Source organism: Neomonachus schauinslandi, chromosome 11, assembly GCF_002201575.2.
Source record: "Neomonachus schauinslandi chromosome 11, ASM220157v2, whole genome shotgun sequence".
NCBI classification, from domain to species: Eukaryota; Metazoa; Chordata; class Mammalia; order Carnivora; family Phocidae; genus Neomonachus; species Neomonachus schauinslandi.
Window position 1 is genome coordinate 6,049,499 of NC_058413.1, and position 16,954 is coordinate 6,066,452.

Here is a 16,954-nt window from a genome sequence, read left to right on the forward strand (position 1 = left end):
GCTTGGCCTACGACCAGTCCCACCATACTGTCCGATGCTGGTTTTCCTCGGACAAGTTGGTTTCTTGCAGCGCTTGCACACAGACTCCTGCACTCGCTCCCCCAACCCCCACCCCACAAATGGTGGTACTGGCCTAGACTTGGGTCTAGTTTCAGATTTTTTTTAACTCTTTTTTTTTAAAGATTTTATTTATTTGAGAGAAAGAGAGAGAACATGAGTGGGGGTGGGGGGTGGGGTTGGGGAGAGGGAGAAGCAGACTCCCCGCTGAGCAGGGAGCCCGATGGAGGGCTCCATCCCAAGACCCTAGGATCGTGACCTGAGCTGAAGGCAGGCGCCCTAGTTTCAGATTTTAAATTGCTATACTTCATTTGACCAAACCCTCCAAAATAACAACTTGCTTAAAGCAGAGATTTAAGTGATTTCCGTTGAGGAAGTCTTCTTTTTTTTTTTTTTAAAGATTTTATTTATTTATTTGACAGAGAGAGACACAGCGAGAGAGGGAACACAAGCAGGGGGAGAGGGAGAGGGAGAAGCAGGCTCCCCGCAGAGCAGGGAGCCCGATGCGGGGCTCGATCCCAGGACCCTGGGATCATGACCTGAGCTGAAGGCAGTCGCTTAACCAACTGAGCCACCCAGGCGCCCACGTTGAGGAAGTCTTAAGATGTCAGCCTCTCCGGGCGCCTGGGTGGCTCAGTTGTTTAAGCGACTGCTTTCGGCTCAGGTCATGATCCTGGAGTCCCGGGATCGAGTCCCACATCGGGCTCCCTGCTCATCAGGGGGTCTGCTTCTCCCTCTGCCCTCTTCCCTCTCGTGCTCTGTCTCTCATTCTCTCTCTCTCAAATAAATGAATAAAATCTTAAAAAAAAAAAAAAAGATGTCAGCCTCTCCTAGGTCTGAAGGCCTCAGATCACCTGCAGATGACCTTTTTAAATTAAAAGATAATTCCTGCGAAGGGTGTAGCGCACCACACAGAGTAAGCACTGGCTCTGCGTTGTTATTATTGCTGTGATTGGTGACTCTTCTTAGTTGTGCAACAGTGAGTTAAGGTCATTCTGGGATTAGGGTGTAGCAGGAATCTTTTGAGGCTCTCCAAAGCTGCTGTAGCCTGGGATCTTGGCCACAAAGTAGGGAGGCTATGAATCAATTTATGCACGAAGATCTGGAGCACTTGGGGGTGGAGGCGGGAAAGGTCGGTACCCTGACCCTTAGCCTGATGATTCAGCCAGGGAGACCTGGAAGTGGACCATAGCTGCTCACTCAAGGCTGAGAGACGGCCCCTGAGATAAATTCACCTCCAGGAAAAGAGTTGGGGCTCAAGACCTGGGGCCCAGAATCGCCAGCCAGCCAGCCAGCCAGCCAGCCATCTGGTCATTCAGCAAATACCAGAGCAAACCCACTAAGGGTCAAGGCAGCATCATTTTTTGACCCTTGTTGGTCTTAGTTCCTCACCTCATACCTTGTCACATCTTCTCAAATGCGGCCACGTCCCAAATTAAATAATATTTTGCTGCAAAATGTTTTGAAAGGAATGTTATAGTTTTGCTTTTGAAATTATCTGACTTCACGTCACTTGTTTAAATTATGATTTGCTGTGGTGTTTTTAAGCAGTCATCCTGTATACTCCAGATGGTCTTGGGTTGAGAGATTATAACTCAAAAATCCTTCTTGGTTATACTGAAATATTTATGAATATCAAGTTCAGCAATATGGTTCACAAAATGACTTTATTCTGTAGGCATTCAGTTAAATAGAAAGCAATTTTTACTTTTTAGAAAACTTTGGATTCAGTAAAAGTTTCTGAGATAGAGGGAAGGGGGCTCCTTTAGATGTGGTGGTCCTACTCTGAAGAAATAGTGTTTAGGTGGAGACTGGACAGTTGGGAAGGAATGTGATGTCTACAGGGCAGAAGTCTCTCCAGGTAGAAGGAACAGACAGTGCAAACGGGGAAGCACTTAGCTTGTGGACAGGGAAGGGGCGACTTGTGGCAGGGGCATAGTGAGGGGTGGCAAGAGAGGCATGAGATGAGTTCAGACAGGAGTGAGGGACCAGATCATGCCCAGCCTAACAGGTCATGGGATGGAGCTTGGATTTCATTCTAAGTGCAGGATGTCACTTAGGCTGGGCTCCCCAGGGAGCAGATTCTGAGATGGATATTGGCAGGCAAGATGTCTGTTAGTGGGTGCTCTCAGGATCAACACCAAGGAAAGAGAGGGAAAAAAAGGCAAGACTGGGCAGAGAGAGAGGTTGAGCTGCTATGCAGTCTCAGTGGATACTGTTCCTGACCCTGCAGGGGGTTCTGAAGCTAGGGTGACCCTTCAGATTTGTCATTAGGTGGCAGCTGCTTGGGGACGGGGAGCACGACAATCCCTGAGGAGCTGACAGGGAGGGAAGCACTCCCAGTAGCTGGACACCAAGTTCATTCACAAAGGGGGATCTGGTCTGCACATCATAGCCCACACTCGGTCCCATTTATGTTTAAGGAGGTCCCTCTGGCTGCCACATGGAGAGTAAATTACTGGGGGGAGGAGTGGATCCAATCAGGCAAGCAATGATGGTGGCTTGATCATGAGGGGCCGCCATGGGAATGGAGATAAGTGGATAAATTGGGAGATATTGGGAGGTGAATCCAGAGCACTTGAAAATGGGTTAGATGTGGGACGTGGAAGGGAAGAATCAAGGACACTTCCCACCTGTGGACTGAACCACTGGGGGAATAGTGATGCCCTATGCTAAGATGGCGGATTCTGGAAGTGTGGCGCGGATTAAAACGATATGCAGTTTGGGCCAAGTTTGAGATCCAAGAGTGGACGTCAAGAAGCTTAGTGTGAAGCTCAGAAGCCAGAACACTGCTTTAATTTTTAGAGGCGTGTACGGGATGTGAATTCGGGCTAATTTTCATCCAGTGATGCCAGACTCCCCTCTGGCCCTGCCCCCCCTGGCTCAGGGATTGTACTTTGGAAGACAGTGGCTGCGTAGGAGGTGAGCGGACACAGGGATAGTGTCTCGTAACTTGTAGGGATCTCGGCACTCGCAATGTCCAGGACCGAACCTCAAGAGCGCCACCGTGTGGCGGTGATGAGTCACAACGGTAGCCCGAGACTCCAGACCCCTGAGTGGTGCGGGAGGAGGTCTGCCCACAGCCAGAGCCTCACACGCCCAGCCCCCATCACTCGCTATTTCGGACTGAGTACATCAGTGAGGATTCTGGACGACTTAGAGCCGGGAGGGAGAGGAGGAGCCTCAAAATACAGACATAGCTAGGCAATGGAGTTTGAGGAATTATTTAAGAAAGATACAAGAGTTTTAGTATAAGAGTGCCATACAGAAATGGATTTACATGGTAAATGAATTTGAAGCTACCACTCAAGGAGCGCGTATGAGAGGCTGCCTGATCTCATTCAGTCTACAAGGACGCTGAGGCTCAGAGAGGTGAAAAGATGTGTCTCAAGTCACGTAGTAGTCAGCTTAGCCTACCAGTGGATCTCAACTGAGTCAGATCCAACAGGCCATTTAACAACAGATATTTTGCGGCGCCCTGTCTACACGCCCAGCATCTAGATAGTGCCTCGTGCATAACATGCACTGGCCTGTGTTTGTTAAATGAACGAAATGAAATTTATAGATATTATCCTACCTACCCACATAATTTTAAAAATCAAGGGAAAATAAAATGGAAATAATTTGTGCTATAGAAATCTGCATTTCGGGGCGCCTGGGTGGCTCAGTCGTTAAGCGTCTGCCTTCGGCTCAGGTCATGGTCCCCGGGTCCTGGGATCGAGCCCCGCATCGGGCTCCCCGCTCCGTGGGAGGCCTGCTTCTCCCTCTCCCACTCCCCCTGCTTGTGTTCCTGCTCTCGCTATCTATCAAAAAAAAAAGAAATCTGCATTTCCACATGTACATGCCCAGTCAGGATCACAAGAGAAGATATAACTGAATCAATCGTTGTGAACTGAGTAGCTCCGGAGACACAGTCTCCTGAAATGGTGAATGCCCTTTGTAAAGATCTGGACTCATACGAGGAAAATTCTCTTGATTTACCCTTCAGTAGCATTTTTGAATAATTCAGTGTATACTAAAACACATATAACAGGCGTTAAGGTACTTGGTGCAGATAATTAGAAACAGGTTTTTCCCACTTACTTAAATGACCGGTGGTACATTAGGAAGTTGTGTAGGACATGGAACAATTCTTGGTAATGTGGATCCATCCCAAACATTGAAGGACGTTAGGAATCTCTGGTCCCTATCTGCTAAGGACCAGAAGAGCCCCATCAATGTGATAACCAAAAATACCCCTACCCTACAAATTTCCAATTCCAAATTTCCAGGGACAGTAGATGTCCCTTTGAGACTTCTGGTAGGTTAAAAACCCAAATGTCTACACTTAGCTCTGTTGATCTTTCCCTCTTTCAGGGGCCCTCCCAAAGACCTGGGCTTCAACACTCTTACTTCTCATCCCTCCCTTTAGGATTCTCTCCACAAGTGGTTTTTGGTTTTGTTTGTTTTTTTGTTTTGTTTTGTTTTTGCTAGAAGGTTAGAACTGATGTGATAAATGATATAGTTTTGGAACATAGGTGAGGTTTGGTGGGGTGAGGTCCAGAGTTGACAGCCAAGAAAGAATTCTTGAGATGGCCTGGGTGCAAAATGGTGGTTTTATTAAAGCACGGGGACAGGACCCGGGAGCAGAAGGAGCTGCTGCATCGGGGTTATGAGGTGTGACTGATTATATACTTGGGAATTGGGGCTAAGGATAAAGGGAGGTTTTCAAACAAAATTTTGTATGCTAAAGAGGACCTACAAAATATGGGAGGCCTTGCCATGATCAAGTTAAGTTTGTTGCTCTCTCTAGCAAAGCATTAACATTAAAGACAGTGGGAGTTTCCTTCTGGAAGTTAGGTTATTGATAAGAATGCTTTTTTCTTGTAAATCACGAAGACATTTGTAAACTGAGGGGAGACACAGATCTTGCAGGACTGTGAGCTCTATGAGTTAATCATTTGTTTTTCCTTCCCTTAGCTTTAGGGCAGCCAGGAGTGCCTAAGAAACGTCAAACATATCCCACCTGGGAGGGCGAGATTGCGGGATGTCAGCTTGTGCTTTGCGCTCAGCTTGCCTTCTGCTCCCTCATCGTAAATGAGGTACAGTTCTATCTTCCTATTTCTACAAAAAAAGACTCAGAGAGGTGAAGTAACTTACTCAAAGTCATGGAGCCAATCTGAAGTGGCAGAACTAGAATTAGAACCCAGGTCAGTCAATCTGACTCTAAAGCCTGGGATTTTACCATCTTTTCTAATCCTTTGTCACTGTCTTCCATTTCCCAGTCCCAGAAGATTTCTGTTATGGTGGGAACCAAGGCTCAGAGGGGTCTGGAATGTGCTCAGACCATACAGTTGTTAATCATCGTTCTCATAAACCAGGTCAGCATTTGCGGAAGGAAACCCCGCTGTTTGCTCCCCTGTCCTACGAAGGTCTGTCCCATCTGGCCATGACTTGGGTATTGCTTCATCTCCTGGATATTTTCATTTCTGGGCAGCATTTGCCTCAGTGTAAATGGTGCAGACCTTCTCAGACCCTAGGGGCAGAAGAGAGTGAAATAAACCCCTTAGTCTGGGACTTAAGAATGAGCTGCAAGCAGCTACCATCTCATTGAAAACTCAGGTCTTAAAAGACGTGCTGCAAATTTTACACACCATCTTAAATATTTGGGGGGCATACCCTAATAGAACATACATTTTTAAAAAATGAAAAAAAAGGGGGTGCCTGGGTGGCTCAGTTGGTTAAGCATCTGCCTTTGGCTCAGGTCATGATCCCAGGGTCCTGCTCAGCGGGGAGCCTGCTTCTCCCTCTCCCTCTGCCCCTCTCCCCTGCTTGTGCTCTCTTTCTGTCCCTCTCTCAAATAAATAAGTAAAATCTTAAAAGTAAATACATAAAAATAAGATAAAAAAATTAAATAAAATGAACTTCATCCCAGTGTAGAAAGTCATGTATGAAGGCGTACTTTTTCAAACACTAGTGCTCCTAAGATTCATCACATATTCCAGATTCCTTACCTAGACCTCCTGAAGCCGAACCTGGGACCTTGCATTGTCAATTCCTCTCCCACCCTTTCCCCACCCCGTTGCTCCCAGGTGACCCAGCCCTTAGTCCATTTAGCTTGCTTGGAGGAACAATGCTCCCTTTATGCTCTGGCTTTCAATAGCCCTCAGGGTCTGCAGAGGCCAGTTTGAGAAGCAGAATCTTTATTGGTATTAGAACTGGATTCAAACCCTGCTTCCCTTATTTACCATTTCTGCAACTTTGGGAAGTTACTGATTCTCTTGTTGCCTGTGTTTCCTGTCTCAAGGGGGCGGTTGTGGGGTTACATGGGCTAGTGCAAGTACATAGTGAGGACACTGAGGGCCTAGCACATAGTTAGTGCTCACTTAATGTTAGCCATTATTTTTACTGTTAATATTTTGGTGTGCCGGGCACTCTTCTGGGGAATGGCTGTGGCAGGCAGGCACTAAGGTGATCCCCATGATCCCAGCCTCCTGGGATTCACATCTTTGTGTAGTCTGCCCTGTAGAGGCCGCTTTTAGGCAACAGGCTTGAGCAAAGGAATACAGAAAGGGCCCACGGCAACCACCACTGAGCTGAATACACCCACCTCCATAGGCCCTAACTGACCAATGGGCTACTTACAGCCGGGCACGGTTACCAAAAAAGGGAGAAGCCCCTGTAACCCCTCACCTTCCTCCTTTAAATACGAGCCCCACCCACGGCTTCGTTGCAGTTTCTGCTTCGCTGTCCCGTCCTCTGCTCCCTTGCTGTATTCATACACTTCTATCTCCTTTGACCTGCCTCGGGTTCACCGCCCACACCCCAGCCTCCTCCCTATCCAATAGGGAGAGACACCACATTCCCCCCTCCCCTTGGGTGTGAGAGGGATCTGTGGTTTGCTTCTTTTTTTTTTTTTTTTAAGATTTTATTTATTTATTCGAGAGAGCGAGAATGAGAGAGAGTACATGAGAGGGGGGAGGGTCAGAGGGAGAAGCAGGCTCCTCGCCGAGCAGGGAGCCCGATGTGGGACTCGATCCCGGGACTCGATCCCAGGACTCGATCCCGGGACTCCAGGATCATGACCTGAGCCGAAGGCAGTCGCTTAACCGACTGAGCCACCCGGGCGCCCTGTGGCTTGCTTCTAAAACCGGTAAGAGTACACCACAGCAGGGCAGAGGTGATAGACACATGATAACGTGTACGTGATTATTTACAATCATTACAAGATTGTAACATCCTCACTTCCCCTTACTGGCTTTGATGAGGGAGCAGAAGGCTAGCTGAAGACAAAGCACAAGCTGACACCCTGCGACCACCCCCCCCCCCCCACTCCTGGGTGGGACCTGCATCAGGTTCTTCCAGGAATCTCCCAACTATCTTATTGTTAATACCTTGCTAGAGGGGAAAACAACCTTCACTTGACCAAACGGCAAGGCCTCTGGTGTCTTGTAGGTATTTTGTAGGTTAGTCCTCTTTAGCATGTGAAAGTTCTTTTGAAACCTCCCTTTTCCTTACCTCCCAACTCCGAGTATATAATCACCACTCCTCAAGACCGAGGTGCAGCAGTTCTTTCTGTCCCCCGGGTCCTGTCCCGGTGCTTTAATAAACCACCATTTTGCACCAAAGACGTCTCAAGAATTCTTTCTTGGTTGTTGGCTCCGGACCTCACCCCACTGAACCTCACCTATATTCCAAAACCACATTAGCTTTGAGGAAGCAAGTCCATGTTGGGAAGGCTCGCGGGGCAAAAAACTGAGGACAACTGATTGCCAATCAGACAGCAAACGACTGAGGCCTCGGTCCGGCAGCCCTCAAGGACCTGAATGCTGCCAATAACCACTGAGCTTCCAAGCAGATCCTTCCCCAGGCCAGTCTCCTAGGACACTGCAGCCTTGTGAAGCAGGCTTGTGATTCATTTTGTAATGTTTCACACAGTAACAGATAACTAATACACCACCCCTCACCTTCCAATCTCTTTGCTCCTGCAATTCTATCCCCTTTCTCCTGAATCATCAGTATCTCCCTTAACATTTGGTCACTAACACCAACCCGTAAGCATGCTCTAGGGTCTGCCATCTTTTTTTTTAAAAGACTTTATTTATTTGTCAGAGAGAGCACAGCAGGGGGGGTGGCGGCAGACAGAGGGAGAAGCAGGCTCCCTGCTGAGCAGGGAACCCAATGCAGGACTTGATCCCAGAACTCTGGGATCATGACATGAACCAAAGGCAGCCGTGTAACCGTAGAATCTGCCATCTTAAAAAATACTCTTCTAGTGCCTCTTTTTTTTTTTTTTTTTAAGATTTTATTTATTTATTTGACAGAGAGAGACACAGCGAGAGAGGGAACACAAGCAGGGGGGTGGGAGAGGGAGAAGCAGGCTTCCCACCAAGCAGGGAGCCTGATGTGGGACTCAATCCCAGGACCCTGGGATCATGACCTGAGCCGAAGGCAGTCGCTTAACCGACTGAGCCACCCAGGCGCCCTCTTCCAGTGCCTCTTACTTGGCTAATTATCACCTCAATTCTCTACTCTCCTACATGGCAAAACTTCTTGACATCCTTGTCTCTAGCCGTTGTCCACATTTCTCAAATTCTCCCCTCAACCCACCACTCTTAGTGAGGTCTCTAGTGACCTACATGTCACCCAATCCAAAAATCACGTCTCTCTCATCTTACTCGCCTTCTCAGTGGCGTTTGACACAGCCAGCCACTTCCTCTTCCTTGAAATACACCCTCTCCCACTTTGTGGACACGACCTTGTCAGTCTTCCTCCCCACTCAATGTCCACTTCCTCCCAGTCTCCTCTGCTACCTCCCTCTTTCCTACTCAGCTTCTGAATGTTGGCATGCCCCTGGTTTTGATGCAGATAGGCCACATCCAATGACCCAGAGGGGGTCCCGCAGGACCAGCAAAGAGGGTCCCTGGCTTCACACAGGATGGAAATCAAACGCAAGCCGGCTGGAGGTGAAAGCAGAGTTCATTGAAGATACAGAGAGAGCAGAAGCAGGTGGAATGTCCACGAGCCTCGGAAAGGAAGAAGAGTGAGTCTTTGGGGGTCTGGAGTTTTTATTGAAGATGGCGGTCTGGTGTCCTCCGTAAGTCACTTGTACCTGGAGCCAGGGGTCTTGGCGTCAAGGTATTTGGAGTCAGGGGTCTTGGAGAAGTTTATGACCCCGCCCAGTCACTCCTTAGATGTTATCTGTTGTGCTAGAAGACTCCAAAGAAATTATTGACTCCTTGGGCACCTGGGTGGCTCAGTCAGTTAAGCGTCTGCCTTCGGCTCAGGTCATGATCCCAGGGTCCTGGGACCGAGCCCCACATCTGGCTCCTGGCTCAGCAGGGAGCCTGCTTCTCCCTCTGCCTTTGCCTCTCCCCCTGTTCATGCTCTCTGCTCTCTGTATCTCTGTGTCTCAAATAAATTAAAAAATAAATTTTAAAAAAGAAGAAAATGTTTAAAAAGAAATAAAAAAAAGAAAAAGAAATCACTGACTCCTTGACCTTCACCCAGAGGACATACGTAGGCCTGTGTAAGTCAGGGGTGCAGAAAAAGGAGCAAAGAAAAAAGCCCAAGCTTTTTCTCTCATGGGGTCCCCTCAGTTTCCCTGTCTCGGTTTCAGTTTCCTACTTAGAAGGTGAGTTGTGAGAATTGCCCAAGGTGACATGTGCACCTTGGGAGGAGTGGGGGATGGGAGAGGCAGAGGGAGAAGCAGACTCCCCAATATCCCACCCCCCATTAATTATCGTTATGCTCTCTCCCCTCACGCTGGTGACAAAACGAGCCACCCTTTTCCCCATGCACTCTTCAGGTGGTTCCGACATTCAGGAACAAACTCTGAGAAAGATGACTGTTTCCCGCAAAAGCCAATGTGGATCTCCAGAAACCTGGATCTAAGAAAAGTCCACTGCCTCTGCTGGGGACTCAGTAATCCCTATTTTTTTTTTTTTTTAGATTTTATTTATTTATCTGAGAGAGAGAATGAGACCGAGAGAGAGCATGAGAGGGGGGAGGGTCAGAGGGAGAAGCAGACTCCCCGCCGAGCAGGGAGCCCGATGCGGGACTCGATCCTGGGACTCCAGGATCATGACCTGAGCCGAAGGCAGTCGCCCAACCAACTGAGCCACCCAGGCGCCCAGTAATCCCTAGTTTTAATTCATTCAGCTTCAGACCTTTCAGGAGATGAAGTGTGTGTGAGCGTGGGTATGTGACCTGCCACAGACGCTGGTAGGGGGCCTGGGTTAACGATAGCAGGCATTTCCGAGATGCTTCACACCATTTATCTTTCTAGAAAATGAAGCTGTGCATTAAATAACAGTTGGGTGACATCATGTCCACTCCAGGGCTTGCCGAAGGAGTCATTGATTCATTCAACAAACATCTATTAAGCAGGCAGTAAGTGTGTTGGGCGCCGTGCTAGGTGCTGAGGAAGCGGCAGTGAACAGGACGACAAGGTCCCTGCCCTGACCAGCTCCTGGCCTACCGGAGGACAGCCACAAGTGAAAAGGAAATTGCAGCCCAGTGTGAGAGGAAGTTCAGGAGCTAGGCATCTAGGAGTACAGAGGCAGTAGCCCAGCCAGGGGCAGTGGGGGTGGGTCAGGGAGGGCTTCCTGGGGAAGTGTCCTCTACACTGCGAAATGAAAGGTGTCTGGGTATTGGGCGGAGGGAAGAACAGTGTGAAATTTTCCGAGGTGTGCAAGAGCTTGAACTTCTGAGGAGTTAACAAAGAGAGGGAGGCTGACATTTCAAGCGCACAGCACAGGACCGACTGGATGGCACTCGAGGGGCTTTAGACGCCGCATTAAGGACCTGGGATTGTCTCCTGTAAGAGACACAGACGGTGCCCCAAAGAGCTTAAACTGCATAGCAGGGAGAGATAAGCACGTGCTGGAATCCTTCAGGCCATCCCGTCTCAGAGCTCGGCCGGGATGGAGCTCAAAGCCAGCTCCGGTCTGGCTCCAGCACTTATTTCTGCGTAGCTGGAAAGTCACTTCACCCTTTTAGAAAGACCTCTGCTGCTGTAACAAGTCAGGTTTGGACCGGGTGACATTTACTATTAGTTCTCCGCACTCTCTAAGCCTAAACTAACTCTCCATCCCCTTCTGGGATTTCCTCGATTCCCTTAAACTTCCTCTTCCCTGCTTCCCTCCCCAGCCGGGAACACCTTGCAGGGCAATTTCTCTTTCTCATCTGTCTCTCCACTAGAGTGCGAGCTCCAAGCCGGCAGCACTACGCCTAACGCATCTATTCATCTATCTTCTTGCTGGGCCCTGGCACACAGCTGTGAAAGCTTGAATAAACCGAAGCACAGCCCTATACCCGGCACCTTGCTTCAGTGGTTACCGAATGCTTGCGTGTTTGTGTTAGATCCCCACAACAGCCGGAGGCACTGCCAGTCCAGGGGATACTACCTGCCATTTTGCTGACGAGCGCAGGAGCCTCTAAAGCCAACTGTTAGTTACTATTGTCATTCCCAGGCCAGCATCCTTTCCCCTCCCTAAACGTCTCTAAGACCTAAGAGGATTATTCCAAGACTGCAGCTCGGCCCGTGTGTCCACAGACCTACCGAACTGCTGCTGCGAGACTGCAGGGTGCCCACCCCTCCCCTCCCCTCCCCCGCTTTGGCGAGGACTCGCCTGCGCCGCGCGCGCGCCCCACGTGCCTCGCGTAAATAAGCGAGTGCGCAGGCGCACCCGACCCGCGTCCACTGGCCGGCTCCCCGCCGCCCCGGGAGCAGGGGGAGGGACGCCGGCCCCTCTGGCCGCGGGCTACTCCGCCCCGTCAGTTGGTCCGCGCGTCTGTCGGTCGGTGCGTCCGTGCCTCCGGCTTCGCCCTCGCAATGGCACCCTGGCTGCCGCTGCTGTCGCTGCTGGGGCTGCTCCTGGGCGCCGCTCCCGCCCCGCCCCGCCGAGCAGCCGACGCTCAGGCCCGGGAGGCGGCGTACCCGGAGCTGCTGGGGCCAGCCCGCTTCGCCCTGGAGATGTACAACCGCGGCCGGGCAGCCGGGACGCGGGCGACGCTGGGGGCCGTGCGCGGTCGCGCCCGCCGGGTGAGGACGCGCCGGGGGTGGGGGCTCCCGGGGCCGGTGCGCGGGGGCCCTGGTCGGAGGGTTGGGAACTTTGGCCTGGACCCCGGGTGGGGGCGCTGGACGCCGGAGAGACGAACTTCTGGTACTCGGGAAAGGGAAGGGGGTAGGGCGGGGCTGTGGGAAGGACGGGCTGGGGAGGGAGTGGATGTGCCTGCCTCACCCGCCCCTCCATCCAGGCGGGCAAGGGGTCGCTGTACTCCCTGAAGGCGACCCTAGAGGAGCCTCCCTGCAATGACCCCACGGTGTGCCAGCTGCCTGTGTCCAAGAAAACGCTGGTGAGTGATAGGGGCTCTTGTGATTCCCCCGCTCCCATGATGAGTTTGGGTCAAGTGTTGAGGAGGCAGCAACTACCCCACCCTGAGTCATTTCCCAAGGCTCTGAGGGCCAGAGACTAAAATGCCCTAAGAGTGGGCATGACAGGGTGCTGACTGCCTCACTCTGCGCCGTGGGGGGGATCACCTTGTTCCTTGGAGGTGGTCTTCACATGAGGCCCTTCCAGCGCCATCTTGCCAAGGCCTTGCTCCCATCCCAGCACCCAGACTGGCTTCCTCCTCTCCCTTCAGCTCTGCAGCTTCCAAGTCCTGGATGAGCTAGGAAAACACATGCTGCTGAGACGAGACTGTGGCCCAGTGGATACCAAGGTTACAGGTGCTGGGAGAGCCCAAGGAGGCTGGCATAGTTCAGACCAGACTTCACGCAGAGTTCAACCTTGATTTCTTCTCTGTTCCAACCCTATTCAGATGACGAAAATGAGACACTGAGTTCAGTCCTTCCACTGTTGAACAAGGAACCCCTGCCCCAGGTGAGGCGCCCATCTCCATCTGGCAGCTGGTTGCTGCTTTATTTCCTCTTCTCTTTCTCTCCCGCTGGCCTGGGCTCCCTGGTGGATCTGTGAAGGATTCCTTGTAAAGACCCCTGTGCCCTTTACAGGATTTTTCTGTGAAAATGGCTTCAATCTTCAAGGAGTTCGTTACCACCTATAATCGGACATACGAGACGAAGGAGGGTGAGGACCCAGGCTTGGCTGTACCTGGCCCAATCAGATCAGGACCTTCCCCCCACTTGGTACCTTGGTGTTGGGGAGGGGGAAGGACACACGAGGCAGAGCATCCACTCAGGGACCCCTTAAATCCCCAAGTTCTTGCCTAGCCTCACAGGACTAGACCACTACCTCAGGTACCTGGCCCCTTTTCCCATCTGTTTTTCTTGTCAGAAAGCATGGGTCTTCATCATTCTGGATAGAATGGGAAGGGGTAAAGGCCAGATTTTCTCTGCTGGTGCCCCTACCTCCCCAGCATGAGTCTTTTTCCCATGACCCCCTGTCTGAGGATGCCCTTTGGAGCCCATTTTGGTTATGCCTTCACTCCTGGGATACCATCAATTCAGTGTGGCCCCAAAAGTTGTTCCCACCTCCCCCTCATCACTTGCAGGTCTGGACCTCTCCTCACCTCCAGCCCTCCCCAGAGTTCTGTCTTTGAAAAGAGCTTCAGGCGTGATCCAGAGCCCACCTACTCCCCAGGGAAACCCAAGTGCCTTTCCTTTTATCATCTGCCTGGGGTCCAAGCCTTTCCTCTCCTGCTCCTTGGTTCTCAGAAACCCAGTGGCGCATGTCTGTCTTTTCCAACAACATGATTCGAGCGCAGAAGATCCAGGCACTGGACCGTGGCACAGCTCAGTATGGGATCACCAAGTTCAGTGACCTCACAGGTAGAAGTGGTGGCCAGAGCCCTCATGGAGCCTGGAAGAGTCAGGGTCTGCTCCCAAGGCCCCTGATCAGGGCTGCCTTATACTCTCCCCCGCCCCCATCCCCTGCCCACCTTTGCCCACAGAGGAGGAGTTCCGTACCGTCTACCTGAATCCCCTCCTAAGAGAGAACCGCGGCAAGAAGATGCGCCTAGACAAGTCCGTTAGCAGCTCTGCCCCACCCGAGTGGGACTGGAGGAGAAAGGGGGCTGTCACCAAAGTCAAGGACCAGGTTGGACCCCTAAGAGGCAATGGCGGGACATGAGGACTGCACTGAGGTTGAGAGGGGACCCAGCCCGTCTCTGCCCCTCTCTTGCAGGGCATGTGTGGCTCCTGCTGGGCTTTCTCAGTCACCGGCAATGTGGAGGGCCAGTGGTTCCTGAAACGGGGGGCCCTGCTCTCACTCTCTGAGCAGGGTGAGCATCCCACTCTACACCCTTGACCCCCTGCCCAGCCCCTCCAGAGGGCTCCTCAGGACCAGCCTTCTGTCTCCTAGAGCTCTTGGACTGTGACAAGTTGGACAAGGCCTGCCTGGGTGGCTTGCCCTCCAATGCCTACTCAGCCATAAAGACTCTGGGTATGCATTCATGGGATCGGGAGGGGCAGTGGGACTTAGCATGAACTGGGTTCAGGTCTTAATGCTGACCCTTAACGAAGACCTTGAGCACGTCAGCTCTTTGACTTCATTTGAGAAATGGGGCTCATCTTGCCCACTTCATAGAATTGCTCTGAGTATCAAGTGAGGAGGTAATACATAAAGTCCTTGATGCATAGCAGGGGTCTTGGTGTTTTTGCTGCTTGGAGGTCCATATTTCTGTAACACCACTGAGGCAGGTAGCAACACACCTCACCCTTGAGAGGAGGTAGTGACTTAAACTGGCAATTCAATTCGGTGGTGGGCCTCAGCGGCCATGGGATGAAAGGCTGAGGGACTGGGGTGGCTGTACAGAGACTGGGAACCTGGTGGGTCTGGGCCACACTGGGAGCAGACTTGTCTGAGCAGAACAAGCAAGCCAAGATGAAGAGCCCCAGGAGTGCCGGGATGAGTAAGGATCAGAAGTTGGGCATCGAGTCCCATCCCCGCCATATTTCTCACTGATTCTTCCCTCAGCCCCCTTAGTCTCTGTTTTGTCATCTCTAGAGGGAGGCTGTTGTTCAGAGGGCACGGCCTTGGTCTGGGGCGGGCAAGGACCTTAAGACCTCACAGAAGGGGCTGGGTGTAGCCCCTGGCCAGGAGAAGACGAGTGTATGGTACACGGGGGTCCATATTTTCTCTCCCCACCCCATCCCACCCCCACCATTCCCCAGGAGGGCTGGAGACAGAGGACGACTACAGCTACCGCGGCCACGTGCAGACCTGCAGTTTCTCCGAAAAGAAGGCCAGGGTCTACATCAATGACTCAGTGGAGCTGAGCCGGAATGAGGAGAGTGAGTGAGGGCCAGGGTGAGGGTGGGGACAGACCAGGTGGGGCTGGGGCCTGGCTGTCCCTGACGCTGTTCCTCGCCTTTCTCAGAGCTGGTGGCCTGGCTGGCCAAGAAGGGCCCCATCTCTGTCGCCATCAATGCATTTGGCATGCAGGTAAGGCCCCAGCTTGGCTGCCCCTGCCTGTCCCTTGCCAGCTCCCTTCCCGCTTCTCCTTGGAGGTGGCCCCCTACTCTTTATTCTCCCCACCCCCAGTTCTACCGCCACGGGATCTCCCACCCACTGCGGCCCCTCTGCAGCCCTTGGCTCATCGACCATGCTGTGCTGCTCGTGGGCTACGGCAACCGTGAGTTCCACTGACCCCCTTTCTGACCATCCCCCTCAGATCACGGGCAGAGGTTGAACCGCAACCTCTCAGGACCTCTGGAGAGGGAAATTGAGGGAATTCCTGGGAACCCTGTCCTTATCCCTGCTGCGGTCCATGGGCCAGGCAGGAGTCATCTGTTCCCTCTCTGGATGGGAATGCTGAGGCAGTGGAAGGTTGAACTGTTACAGATAAATGACCTGCTAGAGGCGGGGTGGGGGTGGGGTGGGGTGTGTGTGGCGCTGGGTGCCCTCCCCCACCCAGAGCCACACCACGTCTCCAGGAGGGTGGCAGGTGGGCCTGTCTGCCTTTCTGCTCCTTTCGCAGTAGGCCACAGCAGATAGTGGGAGAGTGCAAAGGGCTGGGGGCCGTGACTGGAGAATTGGGGGCCCCTGACCCTCTGCACTCTGCACTGCTCCCCAGGCTCTGGCATTCCCTTCTGGGCCATCAAGAACAGCTGGGGCACTGACTGGGGCGAGGAGGTGAGTCTTGTCTCCTTGGCCCCGGCTCTCCAGCCCCACCTTGCCCTAGCGCACTCACCAGCCCACCTGCCTTCCCGCTAGGGTTACTACTACTTGCATCGTGGGTCCGGGGCCTGTGGTGTGAACACCATGGCCAGCTCGGCAGTGGTGAACTGAGGAGCACCAGCTCAGGACCTGGTGCTGACCAGAGCAGCCGCTTCCTCAGCCTAACCTGCGTGTCCAGGCCCCTTCCCAGGAGGCAAGCTGGCTGAGGGACAGGCACCGGGTACCTCAGGGTGAGCAAAAGGCACTGGGCTAGGGCAACACCCCTACCCCTCTCCACCCCACCCCTACCCTGAAGTTCCCCAATGGCACCTTTGTTGACTTGTGGTAGCTAGAAGGCTCTTGGGGTAAAGGATGATGTCCTGGCAGCTGAAGCTGGCTGGGGCAAGAACCTTGGGCTTGGGTAAGGAGCAGGTTGGAAGAAGATATTCTGGTCATAAACCCAGCTTTGTCCTCAGCAGGCTCTGGCTTCCTGCCCTGCCTTTCCTCTGTCTGATGCTATAACTTTTCTGGTTCCCCCTGGATTTGGGGACAGTGTTTCTTTCCACATCTAGAGAAATTATTGTAACTTCCTTTTTCTAACAGCAATAAAGAGGTGTCCTAGGCCCCAGTGTGGTGTGAGTGCTCGGTACCTAAGGGCAAAGGGGGGTGGGTAGGGACTCCTAGAGGGTTGAGGTTGGGCAGCTGGTCCTGCCCAGGAGCCTGAGGAACCAGCTTCTGCTTCAGGAACTGAAAAGAGATGGAGAAAATCTCATGGATCGGTCTTTATTCAGAAGGAC

The 16,954-nt window shown here is 52.2% G+C and overlaps 1 protein-coding gene across 1 annotated transcript; it reads left to right on the top strand.

Moving 5' to 3' along the window:
* Positions 1–11,738: 11,738 nt before the first annotated feature.
* Positions 11,739–16,780, top strand: CTSF (cathepsin F). Its single transcript, XM_044919675.1, has 14 exons — positions 11,739–12,082; positions 12,298–12,396; positions 12,685–12,769; positions 12,862–12,923; positions 13,052–13,127; positions 13,715–13,828; positions 13,951–14,096; positions 14,184–14,280; positions 14,361–14,441; positions 15,173–15,292; positions 15,379–15,443; positions 15,543–15,633; positions 16,075–16,133; positions 16,215–16,780. Exons 1-14 carry the CDS (start codon positions 11,873–11,875, stop codon positions 16,287–16,289), a joined length of 1,380 nt encoding a protein of 459 aa, XP_044775610.1. The 5' UTR covers positions 11,739–11,872; the 3' UTR covers positions 16,290–16,780.
* The last annotated feature ends 174 nt before the right edge of the window (positions 16,781–16,954 follow it).